Below are 25,733 nucleotides of genomic sequence, written 5' to 3'. Positions count from 1 at the left end.
CTACATTTCAGACATCAGTGAAATGCTACAGGCAGCTTCTTAAAAATGTCCTGCCACAACAGTTTTTTGAAAGAAAATGCTCTTCCATGGAATTAAAGTTTCACAAAAATACAATAATTTATTTCAGATTGTTGATGTAAGGGTGTTTAAAATAATTCAGTATGTCCTGGTTTTGGTCAGGATGGAGTTAACTTCTTTTGTAGCAGCGGATGGAATGCTGTTTGGGAGTTAAAATGAAAACAGTGCTGATAACACCCTGATGGGTTTAGTTGCTGTCAGGCAGTCAAGGACTTTCAGCTCTTCATATTTCTTTGTTCATGAGAACGGAGGGGCGAAGCCAAGACAGGTGACCCAACTGACCAAAGAGAGTATTCCATGCCAATTACGTCCTGCCCAGGATATCGGGGGCTGACGGGAGGAAGGCCGAGGGCGGCTCCGGGACGCGCGGTTCTTGGGGGACGGTCGGGTTCTGGGACGGCTCTGGGTGGCACGGCCTGAGCTGTGGGTTCGGTGAGACACTGCATTGGGTATCAACAGCTTCGTAGATTTTTGCTCTAAAGTCCTGTTAGCATTGTTATATTGTATCTTTCTGCTATTCTAGTAACCTATCCTTATCCCAACACAGGGGCTTTTGGTTTCTTGGTTTTGGGGTTGTTATTTGCCCCTTCCTTTTCCCTTCCCTTACTTCTCCCCCTCCCCCCTCCCCCCCTTCCCTTTTCCCTGCTCTTTTCCTTTAAAGAGCAGGCAGCTGCATGGATCTCAGCTCTAGGTTGGCGGTCGGGGTAAAACCATGACATAGTAACATGAAGTGAATCATTTACAGATTATTTTTCTGCTCAACTCTTCTTTTGACTGCTGTACCTAAGTGGGTTTTTAATATATAGGTCAAAATATTTCAGATTTTGGGATATGGCAACTGGTACCACAACTAGCACCAGAATGTTTCAAATGGCAGAGGTGAAACAAACCATTTCAACTCCTTTAAAATGAAATACTGAAATTAAATATTGTTAAGTGTGTTGGAAAAAATGTCAGAAGATCTTGTGAACATTCTTGTGGTCCACAGTAAAGTCTATTTGTAGTTATATGGTCTCAAATAGTGTTTGTGTGGTGCTCTGAGAGTCAATTAGATGTTGAATTAATCATAGGTCAATATTGCTTTAACTACTTGCTATGAGAAAGCTTGGGTATGTCACTGCAGAGCGTTTCAACAAAAGATCACATTTCTTTATGCTTTTTCTTTATTCAGGAAAGAGCGTGTCAGTCGGAGCCTACACCTTGTAAAAATTTCTCAGCCACTGCCAGCCAGGTATATATCCTTTTCACTTTTAAAGTTTTATAGAGACTATTTAGAAAGCTGAGATATAAGAAAGGAAAACCCAAATTGGTATGTTGGCATTCCTTGCAGTGGAATTAATTCTCACACTGTGGTTTTGATCACAGACTCCTAGAACAGTAGGGGTTGTCAGGGACCTCTGGAGATCATCTGGTCCCAGCCCCTGCTAGAGCAGGATCACCCAGAGCAGGTTGCACAGGACTGAATCTCTCCAGAGGAAGAGACTCCACAGCCTCTCTGGGCAGCCTGTCCCAGAGCTCTGCCACCCTCACAGTAAAGAAGTTTTCCCCCACATGCAGCTGGAACTCCCTGTGTTCCACTGTGTGTCTGCTGCCCCTTGTCCTGTCTCTGGCCACCGCTGGGAAGAGTCTGACCCCTTCTCTTGACATTGCTTTTGTACAGTTGGGAATTTACAAGGATTCATGGAGGTTTTGGGAGTGTTGTGGGGTTTACTTTGTCTAAGTTTAGCTGTATGCAAAAGCAGGTTTCTAAAGCCTGGAGCTCAATCCAGTGGGATCCACAGCATAGGAAACATACAAGGCCCACTTTAAGCCTGCTGCAGTAGACTTAGCTCTGTTTTATGTAGTGGGAATATTCCTGTTTATTCATGATGAAGAACTGTTCCACAATTTTCTACATCTCTTAAAAATGTAACACACACCCCCCCCCCCCAAACTTTGCATGACATTTTATACATGAAACATGCTATAGCTTGACTGGAAAGGGAATCCAGCCAATTTTGCTGATCAAGTCTCATAGATATTTATAAAATGTTTGTCACTGATTCAAATATTGTTTTGAACCAGAGTACTGGACTGGTATTGAAAATACTGCTTCATTACCAGTTACTACAGGAACGCCCAGAAGAAGGTAAAAAATAATGGCAGCAGTTTCAAAGATGCTGTTATATTATATAAGTGATAGAAAGGGGACCAAAGGTGTCTCTGAAGAGGTGAAAAGTAACCCAGCCTGTTCCCGAACTTAAAGTGACAGAGTAATTGGCCTGAGATCTTCCCTCACTCCAGGTGGACTTTTTTTGACTGTCAGATGAGCTGAGAGTTACAGAGAGCAAAGCTACTTCAGATAATCAGACATTTTCCAAAACTTTGCGTGAAATGTTTGAAAACTATGAGAAAGAGTTTTCCCTTGTATTCTTGTTTATTTTATAGAAAAATTGAGTTGATACAAAGTAATATTTTAATGCAAGCTCCCTTTTTATCAACTTTTTTTTCTTCTTCTTTTTGCTCATAAGTTATTCTTCCAAAGCTTTCTGTTCTCCTTCTTTGTCCGTTCCTGATGTTTGGAACATCATTCCTCCTCATTTCGACCTAAATTTTACAACACAGTGGAAGTATTTTTTCTAAAGGTTTATGCTACATTTCTTTATTCCAATGTTCTACTCTGTATTTTGTGTTAGAATCATACTCCTTCTCCTAAGATCATGTGTCAGGATTAAATTGCCTTTTCACAGAATCAGAGAATCACAAAATCACAAGGTTGGAAGAGACCTTCGAAGATCATCAAGTCCAACCATTCCCATCCTATGCTAAACCATATCCCTAAGTACCTCATCTACCCTTTTTTTGAACACATCCAGGGAAGGTGACTCAACCCCCTCCCTGGGCAGCCTGTTCCAGGCCCTCACAACTCTTTTGGTGAAAACTTTTTTCCTAGCATCTCATCTGACCCTGCCCTGGGGCAGCTTTGTGCCATTTTCCCTTGTCCTGTCACCTGGCTGAAGAGACCATTGCCCACCTCTCTGCACCCTCCTGTCAGGTAGTTTCAGGTGGTGATAAGGTCTCTCCTCAGCCTCCTCTTCTCCAGGCTGAACATCCCCAGCTCCCTGAGCTGCTCCTCATAGGATTTGCCCTCCAGCCCCTTCCCCAGCCTGGTTGCCCTTCTCTGGACTCGCTCCAGGACCTCAATATCCTTCTTATGGTGAGGACCCAGAACTGGACACAGCACTCGAGGTGCAGCCTCACCAATGCCCAGTACAGGGGCACAATCACCTCTCCACACCTACTGGCCACACTGTTTTGTCCTGAAAATAATGAAGCTGCTTCATTACTAGCACTCCAATAGTAATGAATAATTCTTAAGTAGAAATATTATTTTTGGTTGTACTCAAGTAAGCCATTCCTGGCATGTGGCATAGCAGAAGATGTAGAACTGCTCTCAGTTTCCGTTTGATCATATGTTGCAGAGTTGGAGTCCAAGATTTAAAGTGTGTTAAGCAGCTACACTTTAATTTTCCAACACCACAGGAGAAATGTCATAAAGCAGATGTTTAATGCATATTTCCTATTAAAGACTGGTAAATTAGCCAAACAAATCCTACAGAAATGAGGTGGAGTCAAAGCACCCAGAAGAGTGTTGGGGGAAGGAAATTCTTAAGAATGCAGTAACGTGTTCCTAAAAGACAAACGTGCCCCATCAACCTTAAAAAAATCCTGGGCTTCAATCATTCACTTTTTCAGCAACAGGCCACCTTCCTTCAGCTGATTCCAGTGGCAATGCTGCTGTTGTGAGGGCTGTCATATTTTTGTGATGGTTATAATCAGTATAATCAGGTTCTGATAAATCCTGCCTCTGTCTGTCTGTCAGTGGAAGATCTATGATGCTTATGTGGAAGAGCTCCAGAAAATGGAAAAGTCAAAAGAGAAAGAAAAAACAAAAGCTCAGATAGCAAAGACAGAAGATGAGAATAAGAAGGGAAGAAAGTTAACCTCTCTGGAGTCACAGGTATGTTCCATAATGCTGGAAGAAGTCTGCTCATAGTGATGGTGGATGGAGCCATAGTACAAGTCAGGTGAAATTTAGCAACTCGTGGTGGCTAGTTATCCTCAGTTGGAGAGTTACAACCCTAAGAAATGTAAAAATCAGGTTTTGCTAGGAACTGTTTTTCCAAAACAGGATTTCCATTTTGCTGTACTTTTTATGAGAACAGCCACAATTGTGTCTTCAAACCTGATTTCAAGTGAGATTTGTGGCTTTCTTTTTTGTACATTATTATGTTTGTGTGTCATTTTTTATTAGCATATAAGGATGAAATAATAAGATAAGGAGAGAAACACTGTGACTTCTCAAGTAATTCTAAGTGATGCAGAGGTTTAGGTATAAACATCCAATCTGAAATGCAAAGAAATTTAGAATTCTTTCAAAATGTTACTAAAGTACTGTAGAAACTTATTTCATTATTTTTTTATTATTTGAATTATGATGTTTTATTATTTATATATATGTATATTTACATAAACAGAAATTTATATGGAAGTTAATATTTAACTGAAACTGAAGCTTACATACGTAAAATTGAATATGATTCTGGGAGACTTGACCTAATTTGCAGGGGGATCTTTATTGAATCGTTTATTCCTTTAGTTGGGAAGTGGCAGAAGTGTCTGTTGTGGTTTAACCCAGCTGGCAGTGAAAACAGCTGTTCACTTGCTCCCCCTTCAGTTGGATGAGGAAGAGACTTGAAAAGAGTAAAACTGGTTTGAGATAAAACCAGTTTAATAGGACAGAAAAGGAATACAATAACAACAACGGCAATTATATAGAATATACATAGGAATCATATATAATAATAACAACTATGATGAGGATGATGATAATGATGATAATAATAGTAATAATAATAATACAGAGTATACATAACAAGTGATGCACAGCACAGTTACCACATGGTGATTGATGCCCAGCTAGTTCCTGAGCCACAGCACCACCTCCTGGCCAACGCCCCACAGTTTATACACGGCGCATGATGGCAAATGGTACGGAATATCCTTTTGGCCAGTTTGGTCAGCTGTCCTGGCTGTGTCCCATCCCAGCCTCTTGTGCATCTCCCGTGGAAGGCTCATGCTTCTTCTCTGGCAGGGCCTGGGAAGCTGAAAAATCATAGACTTAATTGTAAACACTTGTAAGCAATAACTAAACATCAATGTGTTACCAACTTTATTCTCATTCTAAATTCAAAGTACACCATTAAACCAGCTACTGGGAAGAAAATGAAACCTATCCCCAGCTGAAACCAGGACAAGATCCACACCATATTCTATACCTCTATTCTATTCTATATATCTATGTCATGCCCAGGTCCCACACTTCCCAATACATCCCAATTAATCACCATGACTTTTTGTGTCTCTTCATATATACACACCCATATAATTCCTGCATTCTATAGGCTATTCTTCTAAAATGTCCATTCAGTTAATTTAGTCCATGATTTTGGGCTCCATCTGTCATAACAGTCTGTCAGGGCAGGAGAGATAGTGTGTGGTGTTGCATTGTTGCATGCTGAAACCAGCCCTGGTTCTCTCATCGCTGCACCTTGCCCAGTTTCATCAAAGTTAATTTGTCATTAGTCTGGGTGGTGCCTACAACAATACCATTGATATGGCATGTAACCAGCACCCAAGTGATTATATACAGGATTATGTAGCAATTAACATCATACAATTTAATTAATTGCCTATTCTCATCCCAAATCAGATCCCCTTGAGGCACACAGAGGATTTCTGATCCTTCTGCATCATCCAAGTGCACTCAAGCTCTTGAGCAAAAGCAATCCCATGAATGGCTTTGCCTTTGCCCTGGGCAGGAGTAAGCCAGTCTGTCTTCCCTATGTGCACTACAGGGATTTCATCCCCTTCTAACAGTATGTAGAAGGTTTGACTGGGCAGGGTCAGCTCAATTGGTAGATCTCCTAGTGTTGACTAACCAGGCAGCCTTTGTTAAATGTTTCAGGGTTACAGAATTACAGAATGACAGAGGTTGGAGGGGGCCCACTACTTTCCTTGCCTTACTTTAATCACTGACTTACAGAAATATTTCTTCTTGTCCTTCATGTCCTTGGCCAGATTTAGTTGTACCAGGGCTTTAGCTTTCCTAAACCGATCCCTGGCTGCTCAGGCAGTTTCTCTGCATTACTCCCAAGCTACTTGTCCTTGCTTCCACCCTCTGTAGGCTTCCTTTTTGCATTTGAGATTGCCCAGGAGTTCCTTGTTCATTCACACAGGCCTCCTTGTCTCCCCTGCCTGTCATTCCTAAGGACACTCAGTTGGAGTGTAACTGGCCTCAGATCCTCTGTAGCCCTGACTCCAAAAACCCACACGTTGACCTTGGATCTCCTCTGGTGCTTTCTGCCAGGGACCACAGGTAGGACCATTATCCCTGGCTGCAGTGTAGAGCACTTGTTTTACATCTGGGCCTGCCCAGACTGGCCCAAGGGCTACTGTGTGGACTATTTTCTGTTTCATTATTCAAAAGCTTGATGTTGTCCAGAGCCCATTTGAAATAGTTCTTCTTCTGGTTCACCTGATAGGGCTGGTCATCGAAATATGATGTAGACCCTGCATCCTCCAAAAACCCACAACCCTTAAGAAAGTTCATGTTTGCTTTCTGCTAGTTGGTGGAGTCACAGTTGCTGTTTTGTTGGTCACATCCATGGGGATCTCACGATGCCCATCTTGCCATTTAGGGCTAAAAGCTGGATCTCTGTGCAGGTCCCTTGACTTTGCTTCTGTCTTCTGTCTCCCTTTCTTGATTTCCTATCTGTTGGAATGCTCTAATCTTGATCTTGGAAGAAGTGGTCCTTGAATATAAACCAACTACCTTGGGCCCCTTTTCTTTCTAGTACCCAGTCTCATGGGATTTCCCCTAGCAATTGCCTGAAAAGGCCAAAACCAGACCTGCTGAATGAATATGTGGTTTGGCAAGCAGAAGAGAGAGGCAACCAACAGAAAAAATGAATGGAAATAAACAGAGATTCCAGCAGAAAGAAGGATCATAGAGTCCAGGAATGGTTTGGGTTGGAAGGGACCTTAGAGATCATCGAGTTCCACCCCCCTGCTGTGGGTAAGGACACCTCCCACTACACTGGGTTGCCCAAAGCCCCATCCAGCCTGGCCTTGAACCCTGCCAGGGAGGGGGCAGCCACAGCTTCTCTGGCAGCCTGTGCCAGAGCCTCACCACCCTCACAGGGAAGAATTTTTTCCATATGTCTAGTCTAAATCTACCCTCTTCCAGTCTGTAGCCATTCCCTCCTGTCCTGTTTTTACATGCTCTTGTAAAAAGTGATGAGAATGGTTGTCCTGCTTTTGACTGAGACAGAGTTATTTGCTTTCTAGGAGCCCATATAGTGCTGTGGTTTGGATTTAGTATGAAAATAATGTGTGCAACACACACAGAGTTTTCAGTTCTTACCAGGGAGTTATAGTGTCTACATTAATTCAAGGAATTTTCAGCCTCTCACGCCCTGCCAGGAGCAGAAGCAGCTGGGAGAGGACAGCCAGGACAGCTGACCCAGACTGGCCAAAGGGATATTTCCTACAGTACAGTGTTGTATTCCACTTGGTATTGAATTGGTTTTTTTCCTTTCCCATGTGGTGAGTGATTGCATTTCGGCATCACTTGTATTATTGTTACTGTTGTTATTACTGTTACTATTATTCTCTTCCTTTGTTATCCTATTAAACTGTCATCTTCTCAACCCATGAGGTGGATTTTTTCCATTCTCCTCCCCCTCTCCTTGGACTGCAGAGCATTGAGTGAACTGCTGTGTGATGCTTAGGTACCCACTGGGGTTCAACTATGACAACAGCATAGAGAAGAATATGTGTGAATGGTGTGTGCAGTTCTGGGCTCCTCACCATAAGAAGGGTATTGAGGTCCTGGAGCGAGTCCAGAGAAGGGCAACCAGGCTGGGGAACGGGCTGGAGGACAAATCCTATGAGGAGCAGCTGAGGGAGCTGAGGATGTTTAGACTGGAGAAGAGGAGACTGAGGGGAGATACCACTGCCTACAGCTGCCTGACAGGAGGGTGCAGAGAGGTGGGGGATGGTCTCTTCAGCCAGGTGACAGGAGATGGGACAAGGGGAAATGGCACAAAGCTGCCCCAGGGCAGGGTCAGATCAGATATTAGAAAAAAAAAAAATTTGCTGAAAGAGTTGTGAGGGGCTGGAACAGGCTGCCCAGGGAGAGGGTTGAGTCACCTTCCCTGGATATGTTTTAAAAAAGGGTAGATGAGGTACTTTGGGATCTGGTTTAGCTTAGGATGGGAATGGTTGGACTTGATGATCTTAAAGGTCTTTTCCAACCTTGTGATTCTGTGATTCTATGAAAAGTCAGAATGACAGAAAGTATTTGACTGGAGACTGTGATGAGAGAGTCTTGGAAATGTTTCTCTATGTCAATTGCTCATATGGATCTGGAGAGAAGAGTATGTGGTACATCCAAGAGTAATGATACAACATTGGAAACTTTTCCTTAATTTTCCCTAGTGGCAGCAAACTGAACATGGAGAACACAGAATACTGAAGAGGAATGATACAAAAAAATTTTGAGCTGAAAATAGTTGGAAGCGCAGAGAAGTAGATAGAAGCATTGTAGCTGCTTGTCCTGTTCTTACTGTTCCTCAGCCATCTGCTTATGGCTCAGCTTACAGAGAGAATCATGGCCCAGAGGTACTCTTGGTCTGATCCAGTATGACCCTCCTCATGTTGTGTGAGTGTAGCAATGGCAGTATCTGAGGTAGAAGTAAAATTCGAAGACCTGAATGCAGTTAAGTTGGTGCAGGCTAGCTGCTCTCACCCTGAGATGGCAAGGCATGAAGTGACAAGTCTGATAGTAAGGATTTTGAATTAATCTATATAAAGAGGGGTGGAGCTATGTAATTGGAGTATAACAAGGATATATTTTATGTAAGAGATATAAAAATTGTTCCATTAGTCTGACCTTTAACAGTGTATGAGGCAACAGAATTAATGTGGAAGGAGAGTAGAGAATTTGGAGTAAATATTAAATGGAATAAGCTAGCATGTTTACCAAAGGTGGGCTGTGTCCAAATAATCTCATCTCTTGATAAGAGAACAGTTGTGGTTTCCCTTAAGAGGGAAATTATAGTAAAGATAATCTATCTGAATTTCTGTAAAGTTATTGCTACAGTGCCTTCAAGAAATGATTAGATAAACCAGAAAATTGGTTATTAGTACAGACTGTGGGGAAACCGGTGGAGAGGAAGGCTGCATTTTGGATTATGAAAGCCATCTTTGCAAAGGGGAGGGCTTACAGTTTGAAAGGACAGGGAGAAACATGAGGGTGTTGATTGGTGAGTTTGATGTGGCTGTGAGAAGACAAGTACCTTGCTGGAATCTATTGTGTGAGGGGTAGCAGGGAATACTATTCCTGTTCTGTAAGGCGAGGTGCTGCCTTATCTGGAGTACTACAGCAACACATGATTTTGATCATCCTTTTTCAAAGATGATAGATTGCATGCCTGCATAGAAATTGAAAATATTAGAATACAAAAGATGTAAAAAATCTTAGCATATCTATCTGGTAATGCAAAGGTGGAGAGGGAATCTGAGATAGGTAGCAAAGAGGGAGAATTACTGAGGCAGAGGATAGCGTTGATACAAATGCAGATCTATGTGAACCAGTTAGGAATATATTAAAACTGGAACTTACAGCACTGGAACAGTCTCTGATCTCTGCTGAAGCAGAAGTGGTTGAACAGTTTCTTAAAAAGTCCAAACAAAATTTATCAGAGAAATGTGGATGGTCACATCTGACTCCTCTATCCCATTGTAGCGTTACAACTTTCTGAGCTATGCCTGGTGAGACAGCCCAGCCCACAGGGTCATAATTACCATTTTCAATCTCTTGTATAACCACAGTTATTTTTGGAGTAACATCTGAAATTTTAATGCAATTAACCTTCGCATTATTATTCACCTGTTCCTGCACATCCCAAAGAGTGGACGAGTTGTTACCAATTCCCTTGTCTTCAGTCTGCTATTTGCAGAGTAGGAGAGCTAAAAGCAAACAGTAAAAATGAACAGATGAGTACAGTTCTGGAAATGAGAAACTACTTGACAGGATTCAACTTGGGAGACTTTATTTGGGATTTGCAGTAGGTGTTTAAAGTGCTGGGAAAGAGATGACAACCCCCCTCTACTGTACAGTGCTTTTTCCTTTGCAAGCTAGTTCTGTCACTGTCAGTACATGCATTGCAGCACGTGTATTGCCAGAGATACCAGCAGATACTGCACTGGTTTTAGGCTGCTGGCACAAGTAGGGTTTTGTTACTGGCTGTGGTTTAGCAGTAATTTAGCATTTATTAATATTTTTGAGGTAGATCACAAGATTAGGTGGTTCAATTATTAATAGCATTTAATCATCTACCAGTTTAACAGGCGATTCAAGGGAATTTGCTGCCACCAAAATTTAGTTAAAGGTTTGAGAATGGCAAGAGTTGCCCAAAACTTAAAGCAGGGCTGCACACACAGGTGATGGTCAAATGCACAAACAAGCAATCCTGAATCAAACTGCACACAGACAGACAGACAGTTCTGAACCAGATTGCACACACACACACATTTAACCTATGATTACAATTCCCATTTTCATGAGATTCTTGAATTATTTTTATTTGCTGGCATTCATCAGTGCACAGTCAGTGAACCTTATGAAATTGGGCCTTTGACTCCTCACAAAATTGGCAACAGATGTCCTTTGAATCCTCAGGAAATCTCCTCTGAGAGGTGTCACAGCTCAGTGGAGATCCTGGGTCACACAGCCCACTGTGGTGGCAGGGAGCTCAGAAGGCCTGACTTTTGGGTCACTATTTACAGGGTTTATTGATGACAGACTTTGGTCAGTATTCTCCATTCTCCAATTCCATTGGCCAACTACTGCTGAGTCCTTCTGGCAGGTGATGCAGGCAGCAGATGGCCCAGGTGAGGCCAGAGAGTGTCTGACGCCCAAGCTGCTGTGCTTGCATCCAAGATAAAGCACAATGGGGCTTATCCTGAGATCTCAGACTGACCCAGGGGCTGCAACAACACAAGTGGGGTTCCTCTCCTGGCTACACAAATAGACACCATCAGAAGCCTTTTTCATGCTTCAGTTTACTGGAGTTACACATTGCAGCTGGCCAGCTGCTGAGAGGTAAATATGAAGCAATTAGCATTAATGAATACTAGAGCAAGACCAAGGCATTTATTTTCGAAGTCCTGGCCCATTATCCATCTTACATATGATTCAATTAACATTATTGCTGTTCTAAAAATTATTTATGCACAGAAGTAAGCGAAAGAAATTTGCTAGCTGGTGAGCTCTAATTACATTTGCCTAGCCAGCCAAGAGTTGGCCTGCTACAAAAAATGAGTTTCAAACAGATCTTTTTTTTTTTTAAAAAAAAGGATAAAACAGGCCTATGGCTTCTGCTAAAGATTTATTTCAGTAGCATACAGAATAAATCAAACATGGAATAGGACAGGATCCAATGAGAAAATAACATACCCTCATCTAGTTTAATGCCAAAAATGTAGTTATTCATTGCTGCATTGCTAACAGCATAGCTACCTAACAGGAAAGCTGACCTAAAGCTCTTGATTCATCTGGAGATTTTCCTTCATTGCAGGAAAAATTTCATTGAATAATGCATTGTTTCTGTATTTACAAGGTTTTTTTGTTTAAAGCCTCCTTTGTACTGACAAACTATGGATGAGGCAGGATCTAGCATTCATCTTTGAGAACACATAAACTCAGCCTTCTGTTCCTCAGTCCAGCATGATGCCTCGGGGTGGAAATGCAGGATGCTTGCAGTGCAGGTTTCTTTGGGTGTGTAGGAGAACAAGAACTGTGATCCTGCTCGTGTGCGTAGGGTACAGCACTGCCATTCTGCCCCAGCGCCTCCAAGCAGCAGGTGCCTGTTAAAAGAGAAGAGATATTTTTACCTGCACAGTAAGTGAATGGAAGACAGCCTGCCTAACACACAGGATGAAGCAGCAGGACTCCAGGGGATCCGTTCTTAATCTTTTCTGTTCTCCTAACTGCGACTTCTACAGTACTGGAGAGTGAAGTGTTTATTGTGCTTCTCTTCTTCTAAATCAAATTGTAACCTTTTCAACATTTAACCTCTGCCAATTAAGCTTACTCACAGCGATATACTGGTGGCAGACAGTGACATTTTTATAGGCATGACCCAAATATTGCTGGGCAAGTGTTTGCAAAGGTGAATTGTTGGGTTGTTTTTAAGGAGAGTTTTAGAGGAAGACAGGTCTTGTGGCAGAAGCTATAATCATAGAATCATAGAATTGTAGGGGTTGGAAGGGACCTTGAGAGATCATCGGGTCCAACCCCCCTGCCAAAGCAGCTCCCTAGGACATATCACTCAGATAGGCGTCCAGACGGGTCTTGAATATCTCCAGAGATGGAGACTCCACACCCCCCTGGGCAGCCTGTCCCAGGGCTCTGTCACCCTCACTGTGAAAAAGTTTTTCCACATGTTGGTGTGGAACTTCCTGTGCTCCCACTTGCAGCCATTGCCCCTTGTCCTGTCCCCACACACCACTGAAAAGGGGCTGGCTGATTCCCCCTGCATCCCCTGCTTCGGATAATTATAAACTTTAATTAGGTCCCCCCTTAGTCTTCTCTTCTCCAGGCTGAACAGCCCCAGCTCACTCAGCCTTTCCTCATAGGGGAGATGCTCCAGGCCCTTAATCATCTTCGTAGCCTCCTCTGGACTCTCTCCAGGAGATCCCTGTGGTTTTTATACCAGGGAGCCCAGAGCTGGACACAATACTCCAGGTGGGGCCTGACCAGGGCAGAGTAGAGGGGGAGGATCACCTCCTGTGACCTGCTGGCCACTCTCCTCCGGATGCCCCCCAGGATCCCATTGGCTCTCTTAACCACCAGGGCACACTGCTGGCTCATGGCCAACCTGTCATCAACAATAATGGCAACGTAAAGTCAAAAGAGAGAAATCCCAGCTATTGAGGGTATCAATTTCTACTCCAGATGTTTCAAGCATCCTCCTTCTTTCTCTCTTTAATTTCTCTTAATACTTATGAACTCCTTATGTCTAGTGAATATACTTGAAAGGATTTCATACACCTCTCATGTCTTCCCAACCCATCTCTCTCCGGCCTGGAAAGTCCAACCCTACTCAGATTTTCCTCGTACAGAAACCATTCCAGATCTCTGAACTTGGTTCCAAGTTCTACTTCCATCTCTTCTGAGATGGGAGAAGATGACTGCATACATTACAGAAGGTGTGGGCAAATCAAAAATTTATAAAAAATATTGCAGATTATAGATTTTTTTTCCTTCCCATTGTCATGTCCACTTTGTGTAGTCCTCTGGGTTTCATGCTCAAGCATGACTTTCAGTCTCTCTTGAGTCTGTGCCAGCCCAAGAAAGAAGCAGAGGGCTGGGACACACATAATCTGAAGCTTTGGTTTTGGTTCTGGGTGTGTGGTGTAGTTTTGGCAAGTGATTTCACCTTTTCTTTTCATGTTCAAAGCACTCTCTAAACTGTGTCAAGGGTGAGTTTCTTTTCAACATGGGCACTGTGGAGGAAATCATGCTGTGCTAGCAGTCATTAGTCCCTGCCAGGGGTCTGAAGATGAAAGGCTTTGAAACACTGATAGAGCTTTGGGGCAGCTGTCATAGATGATGATTCAAGTCCAAGGAGCAGCATGCTGTCTGAGCACTTTGCATTTGCCTTGACATTCTCACATTGCTGTGCAGAGTTGTGCTGGCATCATCCTCATAGCCCCAGCAGAGTCTGGAGACTTCTAAGCTCTGTCCTGACAGTTTCTAGCACTCAGGCTTCTTCTCCTACTTGCAGGTTAATCCAGTTTGGATTTTGCTGGTGACTGCACATAAACACAAGCAGGATAGAGTGCACACTCACATCAAAAACAGGAATAGAGATTAGTAAAAGGATGACTCTAAGGCTGTGGTGATCAGACACAGGGCTCTGTCAGACAAACATACCAACCAGCCCCTGCTGACAGGCAAACAGTCCCTATTATGCTCTCTTTTCTCCATTTGTCCATGCTGCTTCTTCCCCCAACCACCTGGATTCTGTCCTTTCTTTACCCTTGCCTCCATCGATATCAACAAGCTGCCACTAATTACCTTTTCCTCATCAGTCACGTTTTTACTATGTCCTTACCAAAGTTTGCTATTTCTGGCAGAGTTTCCTAGCCAGCCTTTGTCTTATGTGAGAATACTGGTACAGTTACCCAGGGGCTGCTGGCCTTGCAAGATGCCACTCCCCAAAATGTTTCCAGTACTTGGATATCTACAGGTGGTCAGCAAACCATCCTTTGCCAGTTAGTAATATATTGTATGAGGTTATGGATATATGAATGCATCCAGTTGGAATTACCCAGAGATTGACTGACATATTGCTAAATCCTGTGATTTTTATCTAACACATGAGACCTTAAAGTCCTCCAGATAGAGACAACAGGATGATCATGCACGATCAAGATGAAGGGAAATGGGCAGCCTCTTCTCAGTGCTCTGTGGGGACAGGACAAGGGGCAATGGCTGCAAGTTGGAGCACAAGAAGTTCTGCACCAATATGCAGAGGAACTTCTTCACAGTGAGGGTGACAGAGCTCTGGGACAGGCTGCCCAGAGGGGTGTGGAGTCTCCTTCTCTGGAGAGATTCCAGACCCATCTGGACACCTTCCTGTGCGACCTGTCCTGGGGAACCTGCTTTGTCAGGGGGGTTGGACCTGGTGGTTTCTGGAGGCCCCTTCCAAGTGCTGCAGTTCTGTGACTTTGTGATCTAGGTTTTCGTTGCTGAAGCTAATGAACTGTTGTCAAGTCACATGGGGGATCATGTGTGTGTGCTTTTAGCTTATCCCATCATGAGGTAGCTTGAATTAGCTGAGGAAGACAAGACTCTAACTGTCTTCACAGATAAGTTCCATAATTTGACTGAGCTAAATCAGGAACAAACACCAATGTTACTGCAGATCAGCTGAGTTTGGCATCCTGCTAAACGTACAGTAACGTCATTGAGCATGTTCAGGTGCCCTTATCAGTACATGCTGGTGTGAACACCTTCAGATTATCCTGTATTCAAGGTCAAAGGACTCAAATTTTTCAGTAACACAGTCTAAAGGATTTGTAAATAGATACAAACACATATATTTTATCTTCCTTATTTTTCTTTTCAACAGACTGATGGTATAATCAAGATCTCAAAGGCTGTTAAAATAATGGAGCGGATGGTGAACCAGAACACATTTGATGACATTGCACAAGGTGTGGCCCTGCTAGGAGATGCCTCTGACTCAGTCCAGAACCCCTGCAGATGAGTGGTCGCAGCTATATCAAGGGTGGGATGGTATGGGATGCGATGAAATGGCATAGCATAGCATGGCATGGCATGGCATGGCATAGAAATGAAACAGAAATGAAACAGAGCTAAGACAAGCAGGGCTGGGAACCTGCTGACTCACACAAGGCAAACAGGCCAGCAGGCATTCAGAGGGGATGCCACATCAGCCCTGCTCTGCGCACGCTGGGGCCAGCAGGTTTGGTCAGCATTGCCCTCTCTGCAGCATTTCCCTCCCTCAGCAGGTACTTCCCTTCTGGATGCAGGTGCTAGTAACAGCAGCCAGTGCTGAGCACCTCTTTGCTGGCATACAGGTCCCAGCCATGGTGACACACTCAGTCTCAGTGTTACTTTGCAAGGGCTTTGCTACCTCTGCTCAGTTCCCCCCCGCAAAAAAGGTCTCATCTCCCTCTAGGAGTTCACTGAGTTCACTCCTTACTCTGGGATTCTGCTTTCTTGCTCATCCTTTATCTGCTTTTAGATCACCAGCTTGTGTGTGTGTGTGTGAGAGAGAGAGAGAGAGAGCACTTGCTGCTGGGTAAAATGCATTAACAGGACTGAGGTGCTTGTTGGTAGTTGAGGCTTCAGGAACAAGGCACATTTGTACTAGCAATTGGGTTGCACAGAGGCCGTGAGGATAAGTGGTTTTTAAAGCTGCCCTGCTTCCCTGCATCACTGCACCGTGATGTTTTGTTTCTGATTTATTCACCAGGACCTTTTTAAAAAAAAATTATTTATTTTTAATTTTTTCAAGATTTTAAGTATTTTGAGGATGCCTCAGATGAATTCAGAGACCAGCAAGGAACACTCCTCCCACTCTGGAAGTTCCAGTATGACAAAACCAAGAGACTTGCAGTTACTGCCATCTCCTGGTAAGTCTCCTTATTGCAAACTTCGCTGTTCGCAGGGGAGCAGAGTGTAATGTCGTGGCACCTTACGAGGCAGGGCAGTTTTCTCTGTGAACACTGGTTTGAATAATTACATTCAGCTGCTTTGTCAGCACCGGGACACTGCTGGTGGATGCAAAACACCTATGTAAGGCTGAATGTGCCAGGCTTGTGCCATGCAGCAAAATGTGAAGGCTCAGTGCAGCACTGGGGCAAAGGGAGTGTAGTTGGCAGAGCAAAGAAGAGACTCATCTTGGGAAAGGTGGGATAGACATGTCTTATCTTTGGATAATAAGCTGTAGGAATCTCTTGCAGTGGAGGAGAAGGGATAATGGCTATATTTTTAGCAAGTATCAACAAAGAACAATTAAACCAGCAGAAAGGAAAATACAAACCTTGCATGTGCCAGATAGGTATCACCACAGACTATATGGTGCTGAGGCACTGACCTTTATGCACAACACATATCCAGTTGCTGCCCAGACAAGAGTGGAATTTGTGTACTGGCATCTTACACAGATGAGCTCAGTGGGCATTTACTCTGCAGTTGACTTTTGCATATTTCTTTCTGGCCAGGCCAGAACAAACCACTGGTATTTTCAAACCAGCCCTCTTTTTCTGAGATGTTATCACCATGGTTATTACCATGAAAAATTTACCAGCCTGAATGAATCCTTTTACTGTTCAACGTTCTTGGATCTCTCCAGAACTGGCTTTGCTCACGCACTGAGCATGAGACAGACGTAGTCAGCTCCTGCCTTGTGGTCTCCTGCAGCTAGACCTCCTCTCACTTGCTTGTGGGGAAGTGTAAACACATTTGTGTCTTGCCAGAGAAGAGCGATGGAGAGACTGAGCAGAATTTCTCTGTCATTTCAAGCCACTGCAGCAATTACACTTTAATAGAATATGCAGTTGTGTGAGAATTACAAAATAACAGTAAAATGAGGTATAAAACTGGGAGAAAAGTCATCTTTTATAGGTAGCTTGTGCTGCTTGTCTCTAGGAAATTATATGGCCCCAAAATTGGAAGACTTGCTCCAAATTGCCTTATATAATAAGCTTTTCCAATTTAATTTTTGTTTTCACGTTGTTAGCAGTGACAGTGCATTTAGTGGATAGAGCAATAGCATTAGGATGCTTAGGTATTAGCCCAAGTGAAAAAGGAGAGGAGAAATGAAAGAGAAGTGATTTTATTTTATCAGCTCAGAATAGCAAGTCAGAGAAAACCCTCATTAGATAATTTTCATATACATTCATTTCACAGAACTGTTATGCACTGCTTGTGCTGTGTGAGCTCAGAGACAGCAACAGTGCTGACCTTTATCCCAAATAAACCCTTCAGTAACTGTCCACACACAGCAGAAATTCTGAAGGAGGTAAATGTTTCTCAAATAAAAGGAAAACAGAACACATAGTAGATGACTAAATGTTCATAGTCAGGATGCCTCAAGAAATGCACCGTTCACCAACTGGGTCAGTAGGGAATTTCCTTTCCTGGTCTGTGGGAATGATCATGAATTCATGAAGAGGTAACTGCCTCTTGAAGCATCCCTTTTTGTTTAATAGTGGGTAGGGAAAGTAACTTTATTGGGTATTATTCTGTTGTGGTTTAGAGACTCCTTTATTCTTGTCCCTGAAAGATGGAACCTGACACATTCCTGCCTGTTTCCTCTCCTCAAAGACCTCATTTTTAAAAGTAAACTTTCCATTATTATGAAATGCATAAGAAGTGCTGGAGATTGACATCATGTCTGTCTGTGTGCCCTTTTTATCCTTTTTTTATCCTTTTCATCTACTGCTGTGGTCTTCTGATGTGCTTTTTTTTTATGCATCTTGAGTCTGGAAGAAGTAGTCATACACAAACTTCACTAGTGCACATGTTCAAAGGGTCAAACCCTCAGACTGTATGCAGTCCTGTGAGGATGGACTTTGATATGAATATGTGGAACTCTGTGCCTTTCTGTAGAACTGTATGGTTAATAATAAATGCAATCTTCTATATGTTTTCTCGTTACAGGAATCCAAAGTACAAGGACCTATTTGCAGTGGGGTATGGCTCCTGTAAGTAACAAGTGCAAAAGAATCATTGAGAGATTTAAAATATTGAACAGGTGCACTGAGATCAAATCACATAATACTCTGGGACATGGATTGCATCTCATAGCAAGGACTTGTCTAATTTCAAAGCAGTAAATTGAGATTTAACTCAAGATAGGGATTATGCCTTTACCTTCCATGACATAAACATTCAGAAATGGATATGTATAGGCAGTGTTAGCCAGGGATTTTGGTTTATGACAGTGTTGACTCCCCCTTCAGTCAAGGACTTGCCTCTAGAAGCACTAAATCCTTTTTTCTTACTTGATGGGCTCCAGATTCTCTATTCCTGTCCTTCTAATTGATGAAAGACGATATGTTTTGCCAAAAGCTAATCCTAAGAGACTTCTTTATTGCTTTCTTCTTAGGTGACACCTTCTAGGGGTGTCTCAAAGGATAAGCTCTCCATGAAGGCAGATCAGGCCTGGATGTTGTGCAGAGGCACTTTCCCTGCTGTGTTGTCTGGGATAGGACGTGGGATAGTTTTGAGCAACAGTGAACATAAGTTTCAGGGGTTGCTGTGTTACTCCAGAGCAATGTCTATTTAGTATTGCTGCTCTTGCATTTAGGAAATAGTACTACAGTGACTGAGAATTTCAGGTAGCATCACTTGGCACTAAAATTTTTATCTTAAATACCCCAGCCCTAGAAATACTCTGTGGAGGACAGAGACTGGAGGAGTCTAAGAGAGAGCCTTTCCAGTAGCTATTTCTTTGCCTGCCAGCCATTTCAGGTAATTGATAGGCACTTGGAAATTACAGGTGGACATTTGTGCTAAAGATTTCTGGGCTGAAAAAATTAGAATCTATTGTGAATAGTCTGAATTACCAAAGCCATTTTTTTTGTATTTATTTTAATGGAACACCTTTTTGAATGAACAATGAGGTCTCTCAGCTGTGATAAAATGATTAATTAAATTCATTGCTGAGAAATATACAGTGTGGGGGGATCAAAAGCTCAACACTGGGCTCCAAGGAGACTGCTGTTATTCAGGAAAGCGATCTTGAAGTCATTCAAGTATGCATTTCTTTTTAAACATTGGTAGTGTTCAGTAATATTCAGAAAGGCAAAACAAAAATTGATGGGAATTACTATGAAAGAAAAAGAAAACAAATTTTTTTATATAAAGTAGAAATAGAAAACTACATATAAAAAACTGTAGAAACAACAATAGAAAAATGAAAGCATAATGAAACCTGTGATAAACTGACATCTTGATTACTGTGTGCAGTTCTGGCTGTGAGCTCCAAAGAAGAATGTGTTAGGCTGTGGAGGATTGGAAAAGGTCTAGAAAGGATAAACAGAATATATATATATATATATATATATATATGTATATATATATAAATGAATAATTATATATATTTAATTACTTTGGAATCACAGAACTTAAACAGGTTAGGATTCTTAAGCAGACAAGAGAGAGGGATTCTGTATGGGTCTGTAGAATCCTGAGTGGCATGGAGAAAGTGAAAAGAGGACAAATAGTCATTATTGCCCATAACAGAAGAATGAGGGAGACCTTATGAAATTACTGAGAAGCAGGACTAAAACAAATTTGAGACAGAATGGTGTGATACATGATGAAACTGTGGAACTTTTCTTCAGGGAAAAAAAAAGAAAGAAAAACAGAGATACACATGAATTCAAAACAGGTTAGATGGTAAATTCATGGAGGCCAGTTTGCTGTTGGAAGGACAAACCATCTGATTCAGTAAGTTGGTAACTGAGAGTTGCTGAAAGCTCTTGAGTACACAGAAGGAGATAGACCTATATTTGAAGACATTCTTAACAGTATTTAAGCAGTTGTTGCTCAGTACTCTTTGAGATAAGTTACTTGGCTTTGGTGTACCTTTGGTGTGGTCCCAAATAGTCAATGTCATGAATTTTCCTGTGCTCTGACAGTGAAAACATATGGGTTGTCTTCATTTATACTAGCAAGGGTTGTGCTCTGCTTGCAATATTGCAACTTTTCATTCTTTTCTTAAACTGGTATTTTTGTCTGGAAGTCCACTCCATCTGAGTCCTGGAAATGTTCTTGTTAGCATGCCAAGAAGCCTAAATCAGCCTGACAATCTCTTTAATTCAGCAGGCAGCAGCTAGTCTAAAGAGCAGATTAGAACTATCCTTTGTAAAAGAAAACATGGTGAGAAGTGTTCAGGATATTTCTCACCTTGTACAGCACAGCAAATTATTATTATTTTGTTATTATTATTATTACTACTACTACTACACTCTCTGTGCTCAGAGGCTGTAACAGTTGGGCAGTGCCTTCACACTGGCCACTCAGGCACAGGAGGACAGATAGAAGCACAAGGAAGAAAACCTCCCTGCTTAGCCCCTGAAGACTGTTTTAACTTGTTACACCAAACAGGACCCTGATGTGTGCTTACTGAGTTGTGCAGGAGTGTTTGTTGATTGAGTTAGTTCTGTCAGTGTCTGTACCAAGGGTAGTGTATAGATACAGAGCAGGGCAGCCCCTAAGTCAGTGTCTTGTCATCAAAGTGGACAAGAGATCTGGAAGACTTCTTATCCCATTTTTATAGCAGGCACCAGGGGCATAGTTAGTCTTACCCAGCTAACAGCTAGGAGGAGTCTCTGTCCTAAGCTTCCCCTTTAGTCAGCAGTGAGAGATCAGCACATCCAGAGGCCAGCCATCTTGCTGTAAGCCTGGTGACCAAGAGGGGAGCCAAGTAGCCCTCTGGAAGGGGTGGACTGTAGAATGAGTTTAGGCAGAGCACCCAGCCTAGATGCTTGTCTCTTTGACAGCTAAAGTGAGGCATAGAATCATAGAATCACCTGGGTTGGAAGAAACCCTTTAGATCATCGAGTCCAACCATAACCTAACCCTCACTAGTCCATCTCTAGATCATGTCTGTAAGCACTTCATCTGCACACCTTTTACATCTCTCCAGGGATGGTGACTCCACCACCTCCCTGGGCAGCCTGCTCCAGTGCTTGACAACCCTTCCAGTAAAGAAATTCTTCCTGATATCTAATCTAAATCTCCCCTGGTGCAATTTTAAGCCATTCTCTCTTGTGTGAAGAGACTAAACCTGACATCTCTGCAACTGCCTTGCAGGCAGCTGTAGAGAGTGATGAGGTCTCCCTTCTGCCTTCTTTTCTCAAGACTAAACATCCCCAGCTCCCTCAGCCGTTCCTCACAGGACTTGTGCTCCAGACCCTTCCCAGTTTCATCACCCTCCTCTGGATGCACTCCAGCATCTCAACGTCCTTCCTGTAGTGGAGGGGGGGCCAAAACTGAGCACAGTATTCAAGATGTGGCCTCACTGGAGCTGAGTACAACGAAACTATCACTGCCCTACTGCTGCTGGTTACACTATTCCTGATACAGGCAAGATGTATCCTCACCAGAATAAATAATCTTGGAGTCACACTGGGGCTGGTGTAGAGCCAGGAACAGAACCCACATCTTTGGAGCTGTGGTGGCCATAATTACATCACCAATCTTTTGTGCAGCGTGTGTTTGGGAGCGCTGCCAAGGTACAAGTAACACATTTTTCCTACTGCCCAAAATATACTTTTTTGAAACAAAAGGTCCCCTGTTTGCTGTGGGTCCATTTCGCTCCAGCATGGTGAGTTTGTTACAAAGAGGACCCTAGCCTCTCCCTTGCCTTTGTCTCCTATTTCTGTAGTTTTCACCAGTGATTTATTTGCATGTGGTTTCTGATGCTAATAGTGTTTCCTTGGCACAAGGCAGCCTCTTCTGAACAAGGAAACACTGTCATCGTAATTTGCAATTCAGGATCTGTGCTGCTTGGCTGGAATTAATTTTTATTCCCATCAGGAGGAGCTGTTTCTTTCTGGTTTTGTTTTTGTTTAAATGAAATAGCTGTGTTTCTGGCTAGAGTGACAGCCCGCGGTGCAGGGCTCAAAGAGGCTGTGATGGGTGCTGTGTTCTGCCTTGCTGATGGGAGCACCAAGAACACAAGCTCAGGTCTTAGCAATCACCTCAGTTCATGTTCCAGAAGCAAGTGTGCCTCTGACAGCCTTCAGAGATGGCTCTTTATGTGCAGCTCCACCTGTCAGCACATGAGGAGAGTAGGGAAGTATATATCTGTATGGCAAATGTACTTTATCCTACTGTTTCTTTGCACTCAGTGGATGGAACTTGCCAGTCACAAGGGTGGGTGAAGGGTATGGACTCACACCCACAGCACTGCAATCTGAGGTATCTGGCAAAGGTATCTACTCCTTTCTTTTCAGGGCTGCCTCTGAAATGGGGCCTCATGTAGACAAAAGTATATTGTGTAGATATGCCTATACCACTCTTTATAGCTTTCTTGTGTAACATCAGCATAACCAGCGCTAGTACAGGGTCCTTATACTGGTGTGGCTGCCTCCAAAGCATGAGTCATTATGACTTGTGACTAAGCTAAATTGGTATAACATCTGGGCCAGATCTTTCACAAGATGAGCTGGTATTTATTTAATAGATGTCCTGAGGCTGTCTGGTGCTGAGAAGTCACGGTTCAACACAGAGACCACTGTGCTCTCCTACAGTGCAGTGGCAGATAAACACAGGGAGACTGGGTGTGCGTACTGGACAGTCTTGTATTCTCAAATGCACTGCCAAATGAACATGGACAGTCTTTCATTTACTGCTCTTCACTGACTGAGGCTGATGGATGTTTTTGGGGGTTCTGGTGAATGAGAAACTAAACATGAGCCAGCAGTGGCTCTTGCAGCTCGGACGGCCAGTGGTATCCTGGGCTCCATCAGAAGAGGAGTGGCCAGCAGGGACAGGGAGGGGATTGTCCCTCTCTACTCTGCCCTTGAGAGGCCCCAGCTGGAGTCCTGTGTCCAGAGGTGGGGCTCCCAGTGCAAGAAAGATGTGGAACTGTTGGAGAGGGTTCAGAGGAGCCACAAAGATGATCAGAGGGCTGGAGCACCTCCCCTACAAAGAGAGGCTGAGGGAGCTGGGCTTGTTCAGCCTGGAGAAGAGAAGGCTGTGGTGGGACCTCACTGCAGCCTTCCAGTCCCTGAAGGGAGCAGAGAAACAGGAGGGGAATCAGCTTTTTAAAAGGGCAGACAATGGCAGGACAAGGGGGATGGATTGAAGCTGAAGGAGGGAATGTTTAGGTTAGATATTAGGGGGAAGTTCTTTACAGGGAGAGTGGTGAGGGGCTGGAAGGGGCTGCCCAGAGAGGTGGTGGATGCCCCGTGCTTGAGGGTGTTCAAGGCCAGGTTGGATGGGGCCCTGGGCAACCTTGTGTAGCTCCAGGCCTGGAGGTTGGTGTCCCTGCCTGTGGCAGTGGGGTTGGAACTCTGTGATCCTTGGGGTCCCTTCCAACCCAGACCATTCTTTGATTCTTTGATTCTATGTCATTGCAAGAGGGATATTCCTGAATAAGATATGCTCAGGGTGCTTCAGAGGGAACAGGAGAGGAGAAAATGAGCCAAGTGGCTTTAACAGCACGATAATGCAGCTTCCTGCTCACCTCCGTGCTTCATAGGCACTGCTTCTTCTGCTGGAGGTCTCATTCATCAGCAGTTCTGCCACTCTTCAAGTCAATTGAATCTGTCCATCCTCAGTGCTTCATGAGCACTTAGCACTGCAGGATGAAGTGCAGCTCCTCAAGGAGCTAGCTCCTCAGTAACACTGAGAAATGTTCTTTCTAGAAAGGGTAGTGAAGACACGATGGCAAGATGAATGTCAAATAGCATTGGCATGGTCAAGTAACATGCTCATCTTACCTTGCAGACAGCTGCTCAGTCAGGATCTGATCCTACAAAGACAACTGAAAGAGGATTCATTACTACACATTGTAATTGGTGATGAGTATTTGTGGAATCAGGCATTTAAATTCGATATTAGAATAAAAATATGACTGATAAAATATCTAGCTCACTTCTAGAGGGGAAAAGTCATCCTGCAGGGACTGAGAGAGTATGTCTGGAAGTATGCCATTTTCCTCTCTTTGTGGAAGAAGCCTGGGCCCCTGCTGTCTAGAAAGCAAACAGTGGAAAAATAATTAGTAGAGAATTCCCAATCCACTCTTCAGTCCAAAGATTTAATGAAAATTAAGATCAGCTCCATATTACACACCACTTAGGTTTGTACATAGCCTGTTCCAAGCCCCAAACACTTCTGCTAGTCCAAATACTTTGTTTTACAGCAAAATATTTCTGTTCCAAATATGAATTTGAGAGGCACAAACAAGGAATTATAGAGTCACAGAATGGTTTGGGTTGGAAGGGACCTTAAACACCATCTCATCCCACCCCTCTTCTCTAGTCCAAATCTCCCCTCCTCTCCCCTTCCCTCACCTCTTCTCTTCTCAGCAAACATTTTATGTCATTATGTGGATCAAAATAAAAATAATAACCACTGCTGGATTAAGAAATGATGCCTGGGAATCTGCCCTGGAAACCATCTCTTTCAATTTACAGCTGTACTTTAGGCACTGGCAGTGAACCAGTTTTAAATCCAGCTAGTGTATGCTCTGCTAATTCCATGTCATATAAGTGTTTAAGTCAAATATTATGATGTACTTAACTGGATGCCAAAAGAATACACAGATCTAGTCTTGTTAGCCCAATTATTTTATCAGTCATCCTGACAAGAAGGATGGCAGCTTTGACATATTTACCCTCTCCATAGAACTGGGGATCTAAGAAATAGGGGACATAATTCAGCAGGACTGGGATCCTTACTCAGTGAAATAATATCACTGCATACAGAGAAGGTCTGTGATCATTCACTTTAACTCCTTGTTAGAATCAATGATATTTTATCTGATATTGAAATACACATAAAACCCTCAAGTTTTCTACGAGATCTTGGTCAAATTATGGAAATAACAATTTATGGAGTCCAGCTCTCTGAAACTCACATTGGAAAGTCATAGAGAACTGAAAAGGATTTCAGAAAGTTATTAGTCAATCTTCATGCAAGATAGTACCTTGTTTAAAACCTGGGCTTGAGGACTAAACTTAGTCTGCTTAATGAAGTTTGCATGCAGTGTAATTCCTGTCACAGCTGAGAGCAAAGTCCTATAGATGACAGGCAATCCCTGTGACATGGGCAGAAGCATATGTTTGAGAAGGAGAACCCTAAAAGCCTGAACACTCTGATTTAAAAGTCTGGGCTGTGGGCTTAAGGGAGAGTCAGTTTTAGAAACTGCACTGGGCGTTTGTGGGTAATTTTCTTCTCTGCAGTGATGGATTTAAAGGTTGTGGTACAGCATGTGAAAGGCAGTCTGGGCTGGATTTACATAACAAGCTGCTATTAAATTTGGTATTTT

General features: G+C 43.1%; 1 protein-coding gene across 1 annotated transcript in view; it reads left to right on the top strand.

Annotated features, from left to right (window-relative positions):
* DNAI1 (dynein axonemal intermediate chain 1) overlaps positions 1 to 25,733 on the top strand; it is a gene marked incomplete at its 5' end in the record, with an annotated part of 179,210 nt that overhangs the window by 30,490 nt on the left and 122,987 nt on the right. Inside the window, 5 exons of the mRNA XM_084278606.1 lie at positions 1,250 to 1,309; positions 3,941 to 4,078; positions 15,324 to 15,408; positions 16,236 to 16,353; positions 18,386 to 18,429. Coding sequence (XP_084134732.1) covers positions 1,250 to 1,309; positions 3,941 to 4,078; positions 15,324 to 15,408; positions 16,236 to 16,353; positions 18,386 to 18,429 — 445 coding nt within the window. The remainder of the gene's footprint in view (positions 1 to 1,249; positions 1,310 to 3,940; positions 4,079 to 15,323; positions 15,409 to 16,235; positions 16,354 to 18,385; positions 18,430 to 25,733) is intronic.

Source organism: Gallinula chloropus (genome assembly GCF_964237585.1).
Source record: "Gallinula chloropus genome assembly, chromosome: Z".
Lineage (NCBI taxonomy): Eukaryota > Metazoa > Chordata > Aves > Gruiformes > Rallidae > Gallinula > Gallinula chloropus.
Note: the sequence above shows the minus strand (reverse complement) of the source record. Positions and strands in the feature narration are given on the sequence as shown.